This window comes from Arvicola amphibius, chromosome 6 (genome assembly GCF_903992535.2).
Source record: "Arvicola amphibius chromosome 6, mArvAmp1.2, whole genome shotgun sequence".
Lineage (NCBI taxonomy): Eukaryota > Metazoa > Chordata > Mammalia > Rodentia > Cricetidae > Arvicola > Arvicola amphibius.
Genome location: NC_052052.2, coordinates 151,692,065 through 151,705,546, shown reverse-complemented (window position 1 = coordinate 151,705,546; position 13,482 = coordinate 151,692,065). Strand labels below are relative to the sequence as shown.

Here is a 13,482-nt window from a genome sequence, read left to right as displayed (position 1 = left end):
CGGACCTCCCCCTGGGCCCGGCCGGGGCGGCGCTAGGACCGAGCGAGCCGAGGGAGTGAGCCGGGCGGAGCCAGCGCCCCCCGCCCCCCGCCGGCCGGCTCCCCTCCCCCGGCCGCTGGCTCGCTCGCTCTCAGCGCTGCAGAGGCTCTGAGGCGGCGGCGGCGACTCCCTCATCCCCTCCCTCTGCTGTCGGTCGGTCAGTCCGTGCGTGCGTCCGTCCGTTCGGCCTCGGTCCGGCCCGCAGCATGGCCGGCGTCAGCTTCAGCGGCCACCGCCTGGAGCTGCTGGCGGCGTACGAGGAGGTGATCCGGGAGGAAAGCGCGGCCGACTGGTGAGCCCCCCGCCCCCGCCTCCGCCCCCGGCCCCTTTGTCCCCAGGCCGCCACCGCGCCTTTGTTTCTCGGAGGCTCTGCCACCGGGAAGGGAGGGGGATACCCCGAAATGGTGCAACGGCCCGGGAGAGCCGGGGAGGGGCTGCCTTTGTGCGAGCCGGGGGAGGGGCCGGTCGGGCCAGGCGGGGCGCGCAAGCCGGGGAGCCCTGAGGCCGCCCTAGGCGCACTGGGGGCGCGGGAGCCGGATGCCAGCCACGCGGACGTGGAGCTCAGACGTGGAGCCCGGGGTGCTTCGGCCCTGCCGGAGCCCATCCCCCTTCCCCCCCAGCCTCCCTCCACGGGCCCGGGGGACAGGTGTGCACGGGCCAGCCAAGGGCACCTTCGCCACCTTCGAGCGGGCGAAGACCGGGTGGGGACGGGGCGGGGACCGAGCTAGCGGAGCTAGAGCAGCCTGCCCGGCCACAGCACAAAGGAAAGCTAGGGCGGGGGAGGAGCGCAGAGGGCCGGGGGGCCAGCGTGCCCCGCCCACCGGGGGCTTCTCAGGGTTGTCTCCCCCACATCTGGGTTGGGATGTGATAGAAGGAGGGTTCACTGCCACATGGTAACCACGAAGTGACTCCTTTATCCCTCACGGGTCGCAGAGGAAAAGAGGTAGGGTTGAGCCCTTCTCTCCCCTTCTGAAGGAGGAGATCGCTAGGACTAGGCAGCTAGGCAGGAAGAGACCCAGGAGATGGACCCAGGCAGCTTGTCTAGATGGTCAGCTAGGAGGAAGCATGGTGGGAGCCCCCACTGAGGGATACCAGAATGATATCTGGGACCCTAGCCTCGTCCCTCCCCAGCGCGGGGCTGTCAGCCTCTTAGGAGGAAAATGTAGACTTGATTCTCTCCCCCTCCCCAGCTGTTACCTTCCCCGAGGTGGAGGGGGCTGTGAACCACCTGCTCTGAGCTGAAGCCCCAGGGTGTCAGGGCAAACCAAGGGGTTCGATGCCCCCATTCTGAACACAACCCCCAAGTGTTCTTTCTTCTCAGGGGGCAAATCCCCATTTTGTATTTAGGTCTCTTTTCACCTCAGGCAGGAAGTAGCCTCTTCTTGAGAAAACTGAGGCAGAGTTGGGGCTTGTCTGAGGGACCCCAGTTGGGCTGGCCTCACTCTCACCCTGGGAGGGCAGCCAGGTAGGGGGACTGGAGGAAGGCACAAAATAGCCAAGCCTCCATGCCACGGTACTGCAGCACTGGCGGGCAGCCAGGCCCAAAGGGATGGACTTAGGAGACAAGTTCTTGTGTCTTGCAGGTCAGTTATACGAAAAGCTGCACAGGCCAAGTGGGCAATTCCCACATTGTTGTCCCAGTCCTGTCTCTGGGGGCGCTGAGATCATGGGAGGCAATCTGGGCAAGTGGCCTGCTTGGCCTGGTGGAAGAGCCTGTTTGGGGGTATAGCCCTGACTGAGGAGAAACACCGCTGAGAACCCTGCCTTCTTCTCTAGTCTAGGGGGTATAGACAACACCTCATATCTCTTAACCCCTCAGATGCTGGCGGTCCAATGCTGGGGCTACCCAGCCACTGCTGCCCTACATCCTGCTCAGCAAGGCCTGGGCTTTCACCACCAGCAGCATCCATGTGGCCAAAGGGAGTTAGTTATGCATCCCTGGCATGCGTCAGCCCCATCTGGGTGGTGTGTGGGACACACACAGATGCACATATGCACCCTCGCATGCATGCTTGTTTGTTTACTCCCGAGGGCCTAAGCCTAAACAGCCTGTTGTCAGGAAGAGGTGAGGATCACCTCTTCCTCTTTTCACACAGCCGGGAGCTGGGTGAGATCTCCAGGTTCAGTGCAGACCCTGCATTTACTAGTTCAGGGGGAGGGGGAATGTTCTGGGTTCAGATGTTGGGCCATGAGTATTTGGTGTCTTCCTTCTCTGCCTTGACTTTGAATGTGGGTGTGGTGGAGCTTGGGGTGACTGCCCCCTAGGTGGCAGGGTCTCTGACATGGGCCACTGCTTGTGCTGGAAGCGGAACACTGGGGAAGTCCAGATTGGAAAGGCCAGCAGCAGCACCCTAGTTGTGCTATGATTCATTGTGTGAGAAGTTCCTGCTCCTCTTGAGTATTCTGAGAAGAGAGGAGGCTGGGCACAGTCCCTGCAGGGTTTCCAGGGCCTTTCCAGTTTTGGCTCCCTGCGAGGATGCTGGGCCTCAGCCTTACCTTCCCCTCCCAGCAGGCCTGGAGCTGCTGAAGTCACGCTCTCTCGCCTTGCCCTAGTCTCCGTAGCTTAGATGCTTGATAAGACTCTGTGTCAACATGAAAAATCCCTCCGGTGCTACTTCGTGCTGGGCCCAGGACTGAGGACAGTGTGTGTTAGCAGAGTCACTGAGCTGACAGTCTGTGGCAGTCACTGTCCCCAGGGTTTGCTGCTCCTGAGCGAGTCCACCCACAGTCCCCTTGTCCCCATCTATTCCCTGCTTGCTTCCCAGCTCCCAGCAGCCAGCCACCGGGTGCTTGTGCTGTGTTAGAGAAACATTATCTGGCAGGGTCTGGGGCGTGAAGCTCAGGCTGAGGCTGCCCGTGGAGCTGGCAGTGGAGTCCTGAGTGGTCTTCGTGGATAGAGCAGCACAGTGCAGCTCTGGGTAGAAAATGTTCTCCAGAACTGAACGTGGGAACCAGTGTGGCCCAAGTGTGGCGATGAACACAGTGGTCTGGTCGTTTGGAAAGGGGCTGAGCAGAGCCGAGAGACGGAAGGGCTGGTACTGAGTGAAGAAGGAAGGGTTGTAGCCCTCGCAGGGAGGAAGGGCCGTTTGGAGGTGGGTGGGCAGGATGGAAGGGGCCTCAGAGTCTTGAGGCTGAGACAGGCAGCCCCTCCCAGGGAGTTGTGATGCCCAGAGCGGTGTCTTGGAAGCAGCCAGGACTCCTGGTGTTTTCTCCGTGTTTCAGCTGCGAGTGGAGAGGGCTACACCCTATTTCTTTGAGGGCTCTTTGTTCCTGGCCATGGGTTAGGGCAGCCTGACAGGTGGTGGGGCAGCTGTGCTGGGAAGCAGCTGTCAGGGCAGCCACTGGGGCAGCAGTTGCCCAAGGGCTCCAAGACCTACAGCCCACCTGTGTCTCTTTGTGGAGAAAAGCAGGGAGAGGTCCATGAAAGGGAGGGGCTGCAGGGCCCCCTTGGCTCTCCTAGCAACTAGAGCTAACAACCTCTGGGGGAGGGGGTGAGACCCTCCCTCTTTTTGCTCCTTTCTTCCCTCTTCTCTTCCCCCCCCCCACCGTCCTCTTCCTCCACTTTTCATTCTCTTGTTTCTCTACTTCCCTCCTTTCTCTTGACCGTCCTCTTCCTCCTCCTCCCTCTTTCTCCCTTTTTCCCCCCGTTTCTCACGCACCAGAGCCTCCTGACTTAGCAGATGGGAAATGGGAATTGAGAAAGGGTCTGAGCCCATCTCAGTCTCAGGGACCATGCTTCTCTTCTCCATGTATCTCCAGCCTGTGCCTGTGCCTGTGCCAGCACGGGTTGTGGGGGGAGAATCTCGAGGTTACCTTCCACGCAGAATGAGTGCAGACCAGAAAGAGCTGGGAGGGAAGGAAGCCGTTAGATTAGCTTTCTGGCTAGCCCTGATCTATACGGCAGTCCTAGGAGGCTTCAGCTAGGACAGAGGCAGCCTAGGGGTTAGAAGACCGGAAGATATTAGTGTTAGAGTCTGGGAGTGACCACAGTGACCTCATCCCCATCTTGGAGAGGGAGAGATTGAGACTGAGGATGTCCCCGGGGTCCTTTGTGTTCGAGGAGAATACAGCTCTGGTGGGCTGGTTTCTGTGCCAATTGCTGGGTTGCCATGGTTACCAGGGAATGCCCAGCATTGAGCACCAGATTCTTCTCCTCCTCCCTCCCAGTAGGGGGAGGGGCAGCGGGTACCAAGGCACGCACCAGGTAGATTCCTGGCTCTGGCCAATGAGGGATGAGAATCATGGTCGCCAGGGAACAGTAACCAAGGAACCGTTGCCTTGGAATCTCCATCGCACACCCGCTCCACTGGGTTGTGGGCTGCCAGGGCTAGGGCCGGACGCTGAGCTGACTAGGCAGAGATTTCTCCCCCACCATTCCCTGATTGCCATCTGACCCAAGTCTCCGGCTCAGCGGAAATGATGCCTGACCTTGTTATCACAACCAACCAACAACCAAAGCTTTCCCCCTCCTTGTCGTGTTCTCTGCCCTGCCCTCCCCCCATCACTCTTCTTCCCTCATGCCTTCTCCACCCAAAATTGGCTGCCTAGGACCTGACAGTTCTATGAGCCACCCCTCCCTCTCCCCAGGGCTCTGTACACATATGAGGATGGCTCAGATGACCTCAAGCTTGCAGCATCAGGAGGTAAGAATTCCAGCCATTCCTCTTCCTTCCCACCACCTACTCTGGCTGCTTTGTTGCCCTCCCTGGCTGCGGTTCACTTTCCTGCCTCCGTCCAGCAGACCTGCTTGTCGGATGGTGTCCTTCCTCTTGTCCTCCCTGCATTCTTCAGGGTGTAGAGGGAGGGAGCCTTGTTTCCCGTTTGGCTTCCAGGAAGGCACAGTGAGGAAAAGGAACTTGCCTGACATCACACAGCTAGGGAAGGGGCCTAGGAGGGTGGCCGGGCTCAGCACGACTTTCTTTAGCGCTGGAAGACTTCTTAAAGCTTCGTTTACCTCGCTGGGCATTAGCACCCGGTAAGATGTACGAGGTGTGATCGCCGAGAGATGAAGACGTGTGAACAGACGTCTTCAGTCCCATCTCAAATCAGGCCCAGGAGGGTTCAGAGGCTAAGCTAGAATCCTGTCTACCCCTTCACCTCATTACACAGAGATCTGGGCCTCTAGCTCGCGGACTAGCGATCCCTTGGGCGTTTTAGGCCCTTTGTAGGGTCGGAGCTTGGCGAGCCCTGACACCTTCCTGGTTCCCCTAGAAGGGGGTTTGCAGGAGCTTTCGGGCCACTTCGAGAACCAGAAAGTGATGTACGGCTTCTGCAGCGTCAAGGACTCCCAGGCTGCCCTGCCAAAATATGTGCTCATCAACTGGGTATGCAGTTGTGGGATGGGGCTGGGAGCTGAAGGCCCCAGAGTGGTCGGTCACATTCCACCCGTAGCCGCCGCTAGGGAAAACCCCACACTCGTTCTTAGGAACATAGCCTGGGCCTGCAGGATATCGGGCCTGTAAGCTGTTGCCTTCCTCTTGTCCTGTCCTGAGCACCTCTTCACTGGGTACGTTGTAGGTTGGTGAAGATGTACCTGATGCCCGAAAGTGTGCTTGCGCCAGCCACGTGGCTAAGGTGGCTGAATTCTTCCAGGTATGTGGGGACTGGGTCCAGAGGGGGCAGGACCAGTCAGCCAGGGCCACGTTTGTTTGCTGGAGGTGGTGATGGGAGTTTGGATGCCACTTAAACGCTACTTTTTTATGGAAGGGTGTTGACGTAATTGTGAATGCCAGCAGTGTGGAAGACATCGATGCTGGTGCCATCGGGCAGCGGCTCTCCAATGGACTGGCACGGCTCTCCAGCCCAGTATTGCATCGGCTGCGGCTTCGAGAGGATGAGAATGCCGAGCCGGTGGTCAGTGCATTCCTGGGACAGGCTGGTCTTGCCCAGACATCACCTGTGTGACATGGTCCCTGAGTTGGGCCTCCCCAGCCCCTCGTAGCCCTCACTCTGCATGTGTGAGTACTGGACTGTTGAGTCTCTTCCTGGTGTTCATTGTCAGGGGACTTGACTTTGCAGGGCACTACCTACCAGAAGACAGATGCAGCCGTGGAAATGAAGCGGATTAACCGGGAGCAGTTTTGGGAGCAGGCCAAGGTGCGCAATGCTGACCCTAAGCCTTCAGGCCCAGGTGTCCCTGCTTGAGCCTTCAGGGTAGCTCTGACCTCTCCCAGCTGAACGAGCAATCCCTTTTCAGTCAACGCACATGGTACTCATTACCCCCAAAACCTTGATGGTCACCTCCCCAGCCTGGGTGGGAGTAGAATGGAGGGGCCAAGGCTGGCCTGGGCTCAGGGCTTGTACTTCCTGGGTGTGGGGTGCAGAAGGAGGAAGAGCTGAGGAAGGAGGAGGAGCGGAAGAAGGCCTTGGACGCCAGGCTCAGGTTTGAACAGGAACGGATGGAGCAGGAGCGGCAGGAGCAGGAGGAGCGGGAACGGCGCTACCGAGAGCGGGAGCAGCAGATTGAGGAGCACAGGTGAGGCCTGGCCCGAGGCAGAGGGCCGCCCACCCCCCAGCCCACCCTGAAGGGTGTGCTTGTGCTTCTCATTCCAGGAGGAAACAGCAGACTCTAGAAGCTGAAGAGGCCAAGAGGAGGTTAAAGGAACAGTCTATCTTTGTAAGTCATTTTCCAGGGCTCTACAAGAGCAGCAAATACTCTTCGGCACTGAGCCACTTCTCCAGCCCCATGGTTCCCCTTTGCCTGGGTTCTAGGGAATTCTCATGTATCAAAATGCTTAGGCAAAACAAACAGTGCTCCTACCCATATTGCTAGATTCTTCCTCTCTCTCCTAGCCACTCTGGTGTTCACATTGTTCACAATGAAAGCCTCTGTGATAAGCTGCTCTGTTCCTTTATTATTTACTTATTTAGTGTGCACACGTGTGTTTGTGTGTGTGTGCATGCATGCATGTATGCATGCACATGTGTGTGTGCGTGTGTATCTGTGGTATGTATGAACAGTGCATTCACCCATGCATGCACCTGTAGCGGCCAGAGGTTAACCTCTGGTGTCTTCCTCATCGCTACCCACCTTGTTTTTTGAGACAGGTCTCTCTATGAACCTGGTGCTTACTGTGTTGGCTAGACTGTCTGGCCAGTGAGCCCCAGAGGTTCCTCTGCACCTCCAGTGCTATTACAGATGTGTGCTGCTCTGCTGGGCTTAGTATGTGTCTGCTAAGAGTCTACACTTAGATCCTCATGCTTTACCCACTGAGCCATCGCCCTAGCCTGCCTCTGTTCCTAGCTTTGATTGAAACAAAGTAAAGGAACCTGGTGAACCTACACTAAGCAAGTTTTAAGTTCTAGGTTATGTGCTCAAAAGCAAAGAAGGTTTGAGCCAGGCATGGTGGCTCGTGTCTATAATCCCAACATTAGGAAAGCAGAGATAGATGTATCTCTGAATCTTTGACTGGTCTACAGGATGAGTTCAAGGCCAGCCAGTGCTACAAAGTAAGACCCTTTTTTGAAATATAATAAAAAGGTTCAGTTCTTGACCTAGCTTTTTTCCTTTGCCCAGCAGCCACTTCTGCCCAGTTTCCCCCACGAATGGCAGGAGATGTGAAGTGAGAGGCTTTGGTGTAGTGAGTGTCCCACTGAACAAACACATACCGACCTTTTGCTGGCCACTCGCACAGACTTGGGTCTTCATCCTGTGTTGCTCACAGAGGATGAGGGAAGTGACCCCAGAAGCAGGAACCACAGTGTAGTGCCATTGGCAGGATCTGCCGGGAACTCCCTGTGGGGACCCAGAGAAGGAAATGACCTGAGTGGGCCAGAGACTTCTTGCTCTGGAGGTTGTGCCCAAGCCGAGGTCTTAAACTGGAGGGGCTGAACTACAGGGGCCATGATAGGTCAGGCATTTGGGAGGGATGGACTGATCTCCATGGCAAAGCATGGGCTCGGGAAACGGGCTGACTATTCCAGGCACTGTGACTGGAACATGCAGAGCACGTTGTGTCCACATCTAGCAGAGTATGTGGGCGAGTTGGAGCTGGCCTAGATGGTGGGGCTGGAGGCATGAAGAAGACTAGATAAGATCGGGGGAGAAGAATGTAGCCAAGCAAGGGGCCTGCCCACCTATAGTCTTCTGTTTCAGTCTTGAAACCTAAGTTGTGAAAATGGGAATTAGGGACTGGGGGGACTATAGTGGACAGAGTGGCACACTTCCAGGGTAAGGCAGCTTCTGTATAACTGGCTGCCATGGTGTTGATAATCTAGGGGCCTGAGCATGCACTCAGTAATACAGCAGTGGTCCAGCATTCACAACGCCCTGGATGTGTGTGGGGGTGTCAGGGGAGGGGGACACACTGAGACAGAGAAAATACAAACTAGATACTCAGGGGCCTGAGAGAGACCCCATCTCTCCATCTCATCCTCCCCAGGTGAGGCAGGAGAATCGTAAGTTCTAGGTCAGCCTAACAGTAATGAGATTTTTGTTTCAAAATAAAAACAAAGGACTGTGGGTGTAGTCACTGGTAAAGCCCTGGCTTGCCTTCTGTGAGGACCTGGGTACAATCCCTACTGTGACAAAATAAGAATCCAGATTCTATTTTCAGTCAATATGAAACACTTCATTTTTTTTTTTTTTTTTTGGCTCTTTTGAGACAGGGTTTCTCAGTGTAGCCCTGGCTGTCCTGGAACTCGATCTGTAGAATAGGTTGGCCTTGAACTCACAGAGATCTGCCTACTTGTGTCCAGAGTGCTAGGATTAAAGTCATGCACTACCTCACCGGGTTCAGAATTGAACTTTGGAGTGGAGTGTCAGCAGCTTAATTTATGTGGGTTTAAAAACTTGCCATGGGGGCTTATGATATGGCTCAGCAGTGAAGAGCACCAACTTCTCTTCTATAGGACCTGGGTTCAATTCCCAGTACCCACATTTTGGGAGCCACCTGTGGCTCCAGTTCTAGGGATCTGACACCCTCTTCTGGACTCTGAGGACACTGCATGCACATGGTGAATGGACATACATGTGGGCAAAACACTGACACACAGAAGAAAAAATTAAAAGTGGCTTTAAAATATGGCCTCAAAACAATATCCCGTCCACAGGCCACATTCAGCCAGTGCTTGCTGTAGCTTAAGTTAGCTAGCAGATGGCCCTGGGTGCCTGGTTAGGTGTAGAAGTGAGTGAAGGAGGTTCCCAAGGCCTGGCCAGTCTGGATAGGGTGGCTGGAGACACTGAAGATGCAGAGAAGGCTGCACAGCTGGGTACCGAGGGAACAAAGTGCCACCTTCGAGATCCTGTTGGGCTGTAGAAGAGATGCTCAGGACCGTGTCTGTTTGGTTTCCAGGGTGACCAGCGAGATGAAGAAGAAGAGTCCCAGATGAAGAAGTCGGAATCAGAGGTGGAGGTGAGAACTGGGAAATAGCAAGTGAGAAGGGCAAGGGCTGGCTCAGCAGCTGGCCCCGTCCAGTCTTCTCACTCTTCCCTTGTGCCCTCAGGAGGCAGCTGCCATTATTGCCCAGCGGCCTGATAACCCGCGGGAGTTCTTCAGACAGCAGGAACGAGTTGCGTCGGCCTCTGCTGGCAGCTGTGATGCGCCCTCACCCTTCAACCACCGACCAGGTAGTCCTTGACCCTATCCTTGCCCGACCCATGCTCCTCAGACTGTGCCCTAAATCCTTTTGGGACAACTTCTTGGAAAACAAGCCTTGCCCAAGGACTCCTTGGAGAAGGCAAGACCCCTTCAGTGTGCTTCCACCCACAGCTTTCCAGGTGGCAGCACCCACAAAGGGGCTGGGTTGAGGGGCAATGTCAGTGTTGGGTGTTGGCTGAGCGATGGATGACACGCAAGACCTGCTAGGCAGCTTTGGTGTAGATGCAGACATGCTTCTGGCATTGGGAGCTTTCATGCAGGGCTGGACTAGGTCTGGCCCTGAAGGCTGTGGATGCATGTAGGGTGGGGTCTTGCTCTGGCCTTTTGTTTGAGCATCCTGGAGCAGCTGTCCTCTGGGGTCCCCTGTTTGGCTTCTCCTTGTGTAGCTTCTGCCTCCCCTTGAAGTGCCCTTCTGTTTCTTGTCTGCTGGTCTGAGTGTTTGCATCCACTGTGTGCTTGGTCATGTGCTGGGGTCCCAGGAGCATGACGGACTAGACTCATTTGTGCTGCTGCTCAGAGGCTGGTTGTGTGTGCCCACGTGTGTATCTTCTGGTGCTAGCTGGTGGGAGGCATCACATGGCTTGAGGCTGTGGCCTAGCTTGGCTGAATGTAGACCCTGGCTGAAGGTGGCTTGGACATCCAGGGCTGGCCCTGGGGGTGGGTGAGGCCTTGGGGCAGGGGTGGGGGAGACTGACCCTCTCTTGTCCTCTGTCTTTCTCTGTCTGTCTCTCTTGGCAGGTCGTCCGTACTGCCCTTTCATAAAGGCATCGGACAGTGGGCCTTCCTCCTCCTCCTCTTCCTCCTCTTCCCCTCCACGGACTCCCTTTCCCTATATCACCTGCCACCGCACCCCAAACCTCTCTTCCTCCCTCCCATGTAGGTAGCAGCCCCAGGCCTCGGCAGGGTGGGGTAAGGAGGGCCCCGCTTCCCAGCAGCCCCCTCGCCCTTTCTCCCCCAGCCTGACTGCTGACTGCTGGTGTTTATCCCCAGAGCAGGTACTACCTGCCACTTGTCCCTGGCCCTGCCGGGCACTGGCCCCTAGGGGCCTGGTTTACAGGGTCTGGAGCAGTAATCTGGCCCCTGGGGGGCCTGGGGAGCTCACAGCCCCCACCCATAATCAAGACAAGGTGGCTAGTCCTGATTCCACCTGGCTCCCCAACCTTCACTGACTAGCCTAGGCGTTTGTTCCACAGGCAGCCACCTGGACAGCCACAGGAGAATGGCACCTACTCCCATTCCCACCCGGAGTCCATCTGATTCCAGCACAGCCTCCACCCCTGTCACCGAGCAGATCGAGAGGGCCCTGGATGAGGTTACATCCACACAGCCTCCACCCCCACCTCCACCACCCCCACCAGCTCAAGGTGAGAGAAGGGTTCCACCTGTATCCATCCTTCCATCCATCTCTGGTTGCCATAGTAACATAGTTCAAAGACACATGGACCACTCATCACCAGCACTACACTGCTAAGGGAGTGGCTTTAGCTGAGAAGAGCTCTGGTGTTGCTATCAGACCTAACTTCTCCTAACCTCATTGGCTCATCACTGAAGTGGTCATGTGGCCTTCCTCGCAGGGCTCCCCAGTGGTTTAAAAACAACTGGGGAAAGGGTAGTGAGGTAGAGCCGAGGATGCCAGAAGGTGCCTCTGTGGTAGTTCTTCATCAGAAGTCCCTAACTCCCTACTCTTCAGTAGGTGGGCAGGACACTGTAGATTGGCTCGGGGCATCTATCCTTGCCCAAGGGGGGTTGACTGCATTGTGTCCTTCATGTGTACTGTGACAGAGGCCCGGGAGTCTACCCCGAGACTGGATGGTGAGGAGACCAGCAAGGGGGCTGAAGCCGCAGCAACCCCTCCGGCTTGGGCTGGCTCTACAGAGGAGCCCCCTCGGGCACAGGAACCTCCTCCAGTGCAAAGCAGCCCCATGGAAGACTTGATGTGCTCAGAATCCCCAGAGCAGGCTGTCCTGGCTGCCCCCGCAGAGCCTGATGCCTCTGTCACCTCAGTAGGTGATGCCCATGCAGCTGACACCATTGAGACCACCACTGCCACTACTGCCACCACTATTGCCAACGATGTCACCCCTGCCACTGCCAGCCTCATTGATCTATGGCCTGGCAATGGGGAAGAGGCCTCAGCACCTCAGGCTGAGCCCAGGGTGCCTACACCACCCTCAGGTGCTGAGGCGTCCCTGGCAGAGGTACCTCTGCTGGATGAGGCAGCCCAGGACCCGCTGCCACCAGCTGGCGAAGGCTGTGCCAACCTTCTTAATTTTGATGAGCTGCCAGAACCTCCAGCCACGTTCTGTGACCCAGAGGAGGAAGTAGAAGGGGAGCCGCTGGCTGCCACCCAGGACCTAAATATGCCCTCAGCTCTAGAGGAGGTAGACCAGGTGGAGCAGGAGCTGGAGCCAGAACCTCACCTTCTGACCAATGGAGAGACCACTCAAAAGGAGGGGACCCAGGTGAGACGGGGAGCCTGGTGGGAGGAACAATAGTGAGGGCTGAGGGCCTGGGCTGATGGCTTGTAGATCCATACTGAGAAGCAGCTCTATTCTGACTCCCCTTTCCATCTCTGCATTTGTTCCCTGGCAGTCAACTGAGTTCCCCCAGCAACCACTCTTGGAATCCTTGGTTGCCAGGGAAACAGACTCAGGCCTGATAGATCAGCTGTAGTCCTGGCAGGTGGGGCCTAGTGGCCTATGCTTTTTTTTTTTTTTTTTTTTTTTTTCCTAAAACCCAACAGGCCAGTGAAGGATACTTCAGTCAATCACAGGAGGAAGAGTTCGCTCAATCAGAAGAGCTGTGTGCAAAGGCTCCGCCTCCGGTATTCTACAACAAGCCTCCAGGTAGTTCTTCCCTGGATGAATGGTGGAATTCTGGTGACAGAATGGAGTTGGAGGGCCAGCAGTGTCACTAAACACAGTTGGCACAGCTCTTAGAGGGTGGGGGTGAGGGTGGGGACACACTACCCAGCCCTCTTCTCTCCCAATATATCCTAGAAATCGACATCACTTGCTGGGATGCAGACCCCGTACCTGAAGAGGAAGAGGGCTTCGAGGGTGGTGATTAGCCGTGGCAACTGTTCCCTGGCTGCCTTCGCCAAGGCTGCCCACCTGCGGTAGCCTCTGGCCAGACGGCTTGCAGCGCCTGCATTAGCAGCGGCCCCGCCTGGCACCCACTCTGGACTCCGGCGCTGGCCGGGGATCTGTCCGCTTCCCTACCCACAGGGCCTGACTTTACAGCTTTTCTCTTTTTTTTAAAGTTGATAGACTTGTACAGTGGACTGGTTTTCCTCCCGTTGGTAGTTGAGATGATGTTACAGATTTTCCACCCCTTCCTGCCCAGACCAGATTGTAGCTTAGTCTCTGCTCGGTCGACCAGGGTGGAGGCCTCACCCTGCGTGGGACCTGGTGGGGTTGGGGGTTTTGGTGGGAAAATGTTGCCCCCATCACTTTTCCTAGTTTTATGTTTCTTGGAAAAATATCACTTTGTATTCTCTATCCAGGGCTTCAGATATTTTGCACGAATTTTAACACATGGCAATAAATGGCTCGTGGGCTCTGGCTCCCTGGGACCCCCCCCTTCTCTTCACCCTCGCTGCTTGGTCGAAAGGAATTATTAGGCCCACTTGGAGCCCCTTGGCTTCCCGCCCTCTCCTGCCGGGCAGGTCCCAGGCTGGAGGTCCTAGGCGTGACTCAAGTCAGGGCTTATAGATGGGACCCAGGGGTTTGGGTGGCCCCTCTCCGATTCCTTCCTCTGCTTGGGTTCTTTTTCACATTAACTCCCCCCTTCTTCTTTTTTTTTTTTTTTTTTAAGCACAAACTTATGTAATGAGTCGTGCTCA

The 13,482-nt window shown here is 56.3% G+C and overlaps 1 protein-coding gene across 2 annotated transcripts; it reads left to right on the top strand.

Moving 5' to 3' along the window:
- Positions 1-216: 216 nt before the first annotated feature.
- On the top strand, positions 217-13,212 carry Dbn1 (drebrin 1). 2 transcript variants are annotated; one of them, XM_038333977.1, is made up of 15 exons: positions 217-331; positions 4,627-4,682; positions 5,251-5,363; positions 5,557-5,631; positions 5,746-5,892; positions 6,058-6,135; positions 6,363-6,514; positions 6,592-6,655; positions 9,333-9,392; positions 9,484-9,607; positions 10,377-10,514; positions 10,832-11,002; positions 11,421-12,100; positions 12,382-12,484; positions 12,638-13,212. In XM_038333977.1, the coding sequence occupies exons 1-15, from the start codon at positions 246-248 to the stop codon at positions 12,706-12,708; spliced, it is 2,118 nt and encodes a 705-aa protein (XP_038189905.1). In that variant the 5' UTR covers positions 217-245; the 3' UTR covers positions 12,709-13,212. The 2 variants fall into 2 exon arrangements, with proteins under 2 accessions (XP_038189905.1, XP_038189904.1); XM_038333976.1 differs by lacking the exon at positions 10,377-10,514.
- Positions 13,213-13,482: the final 270 nt, after the last annotated feature.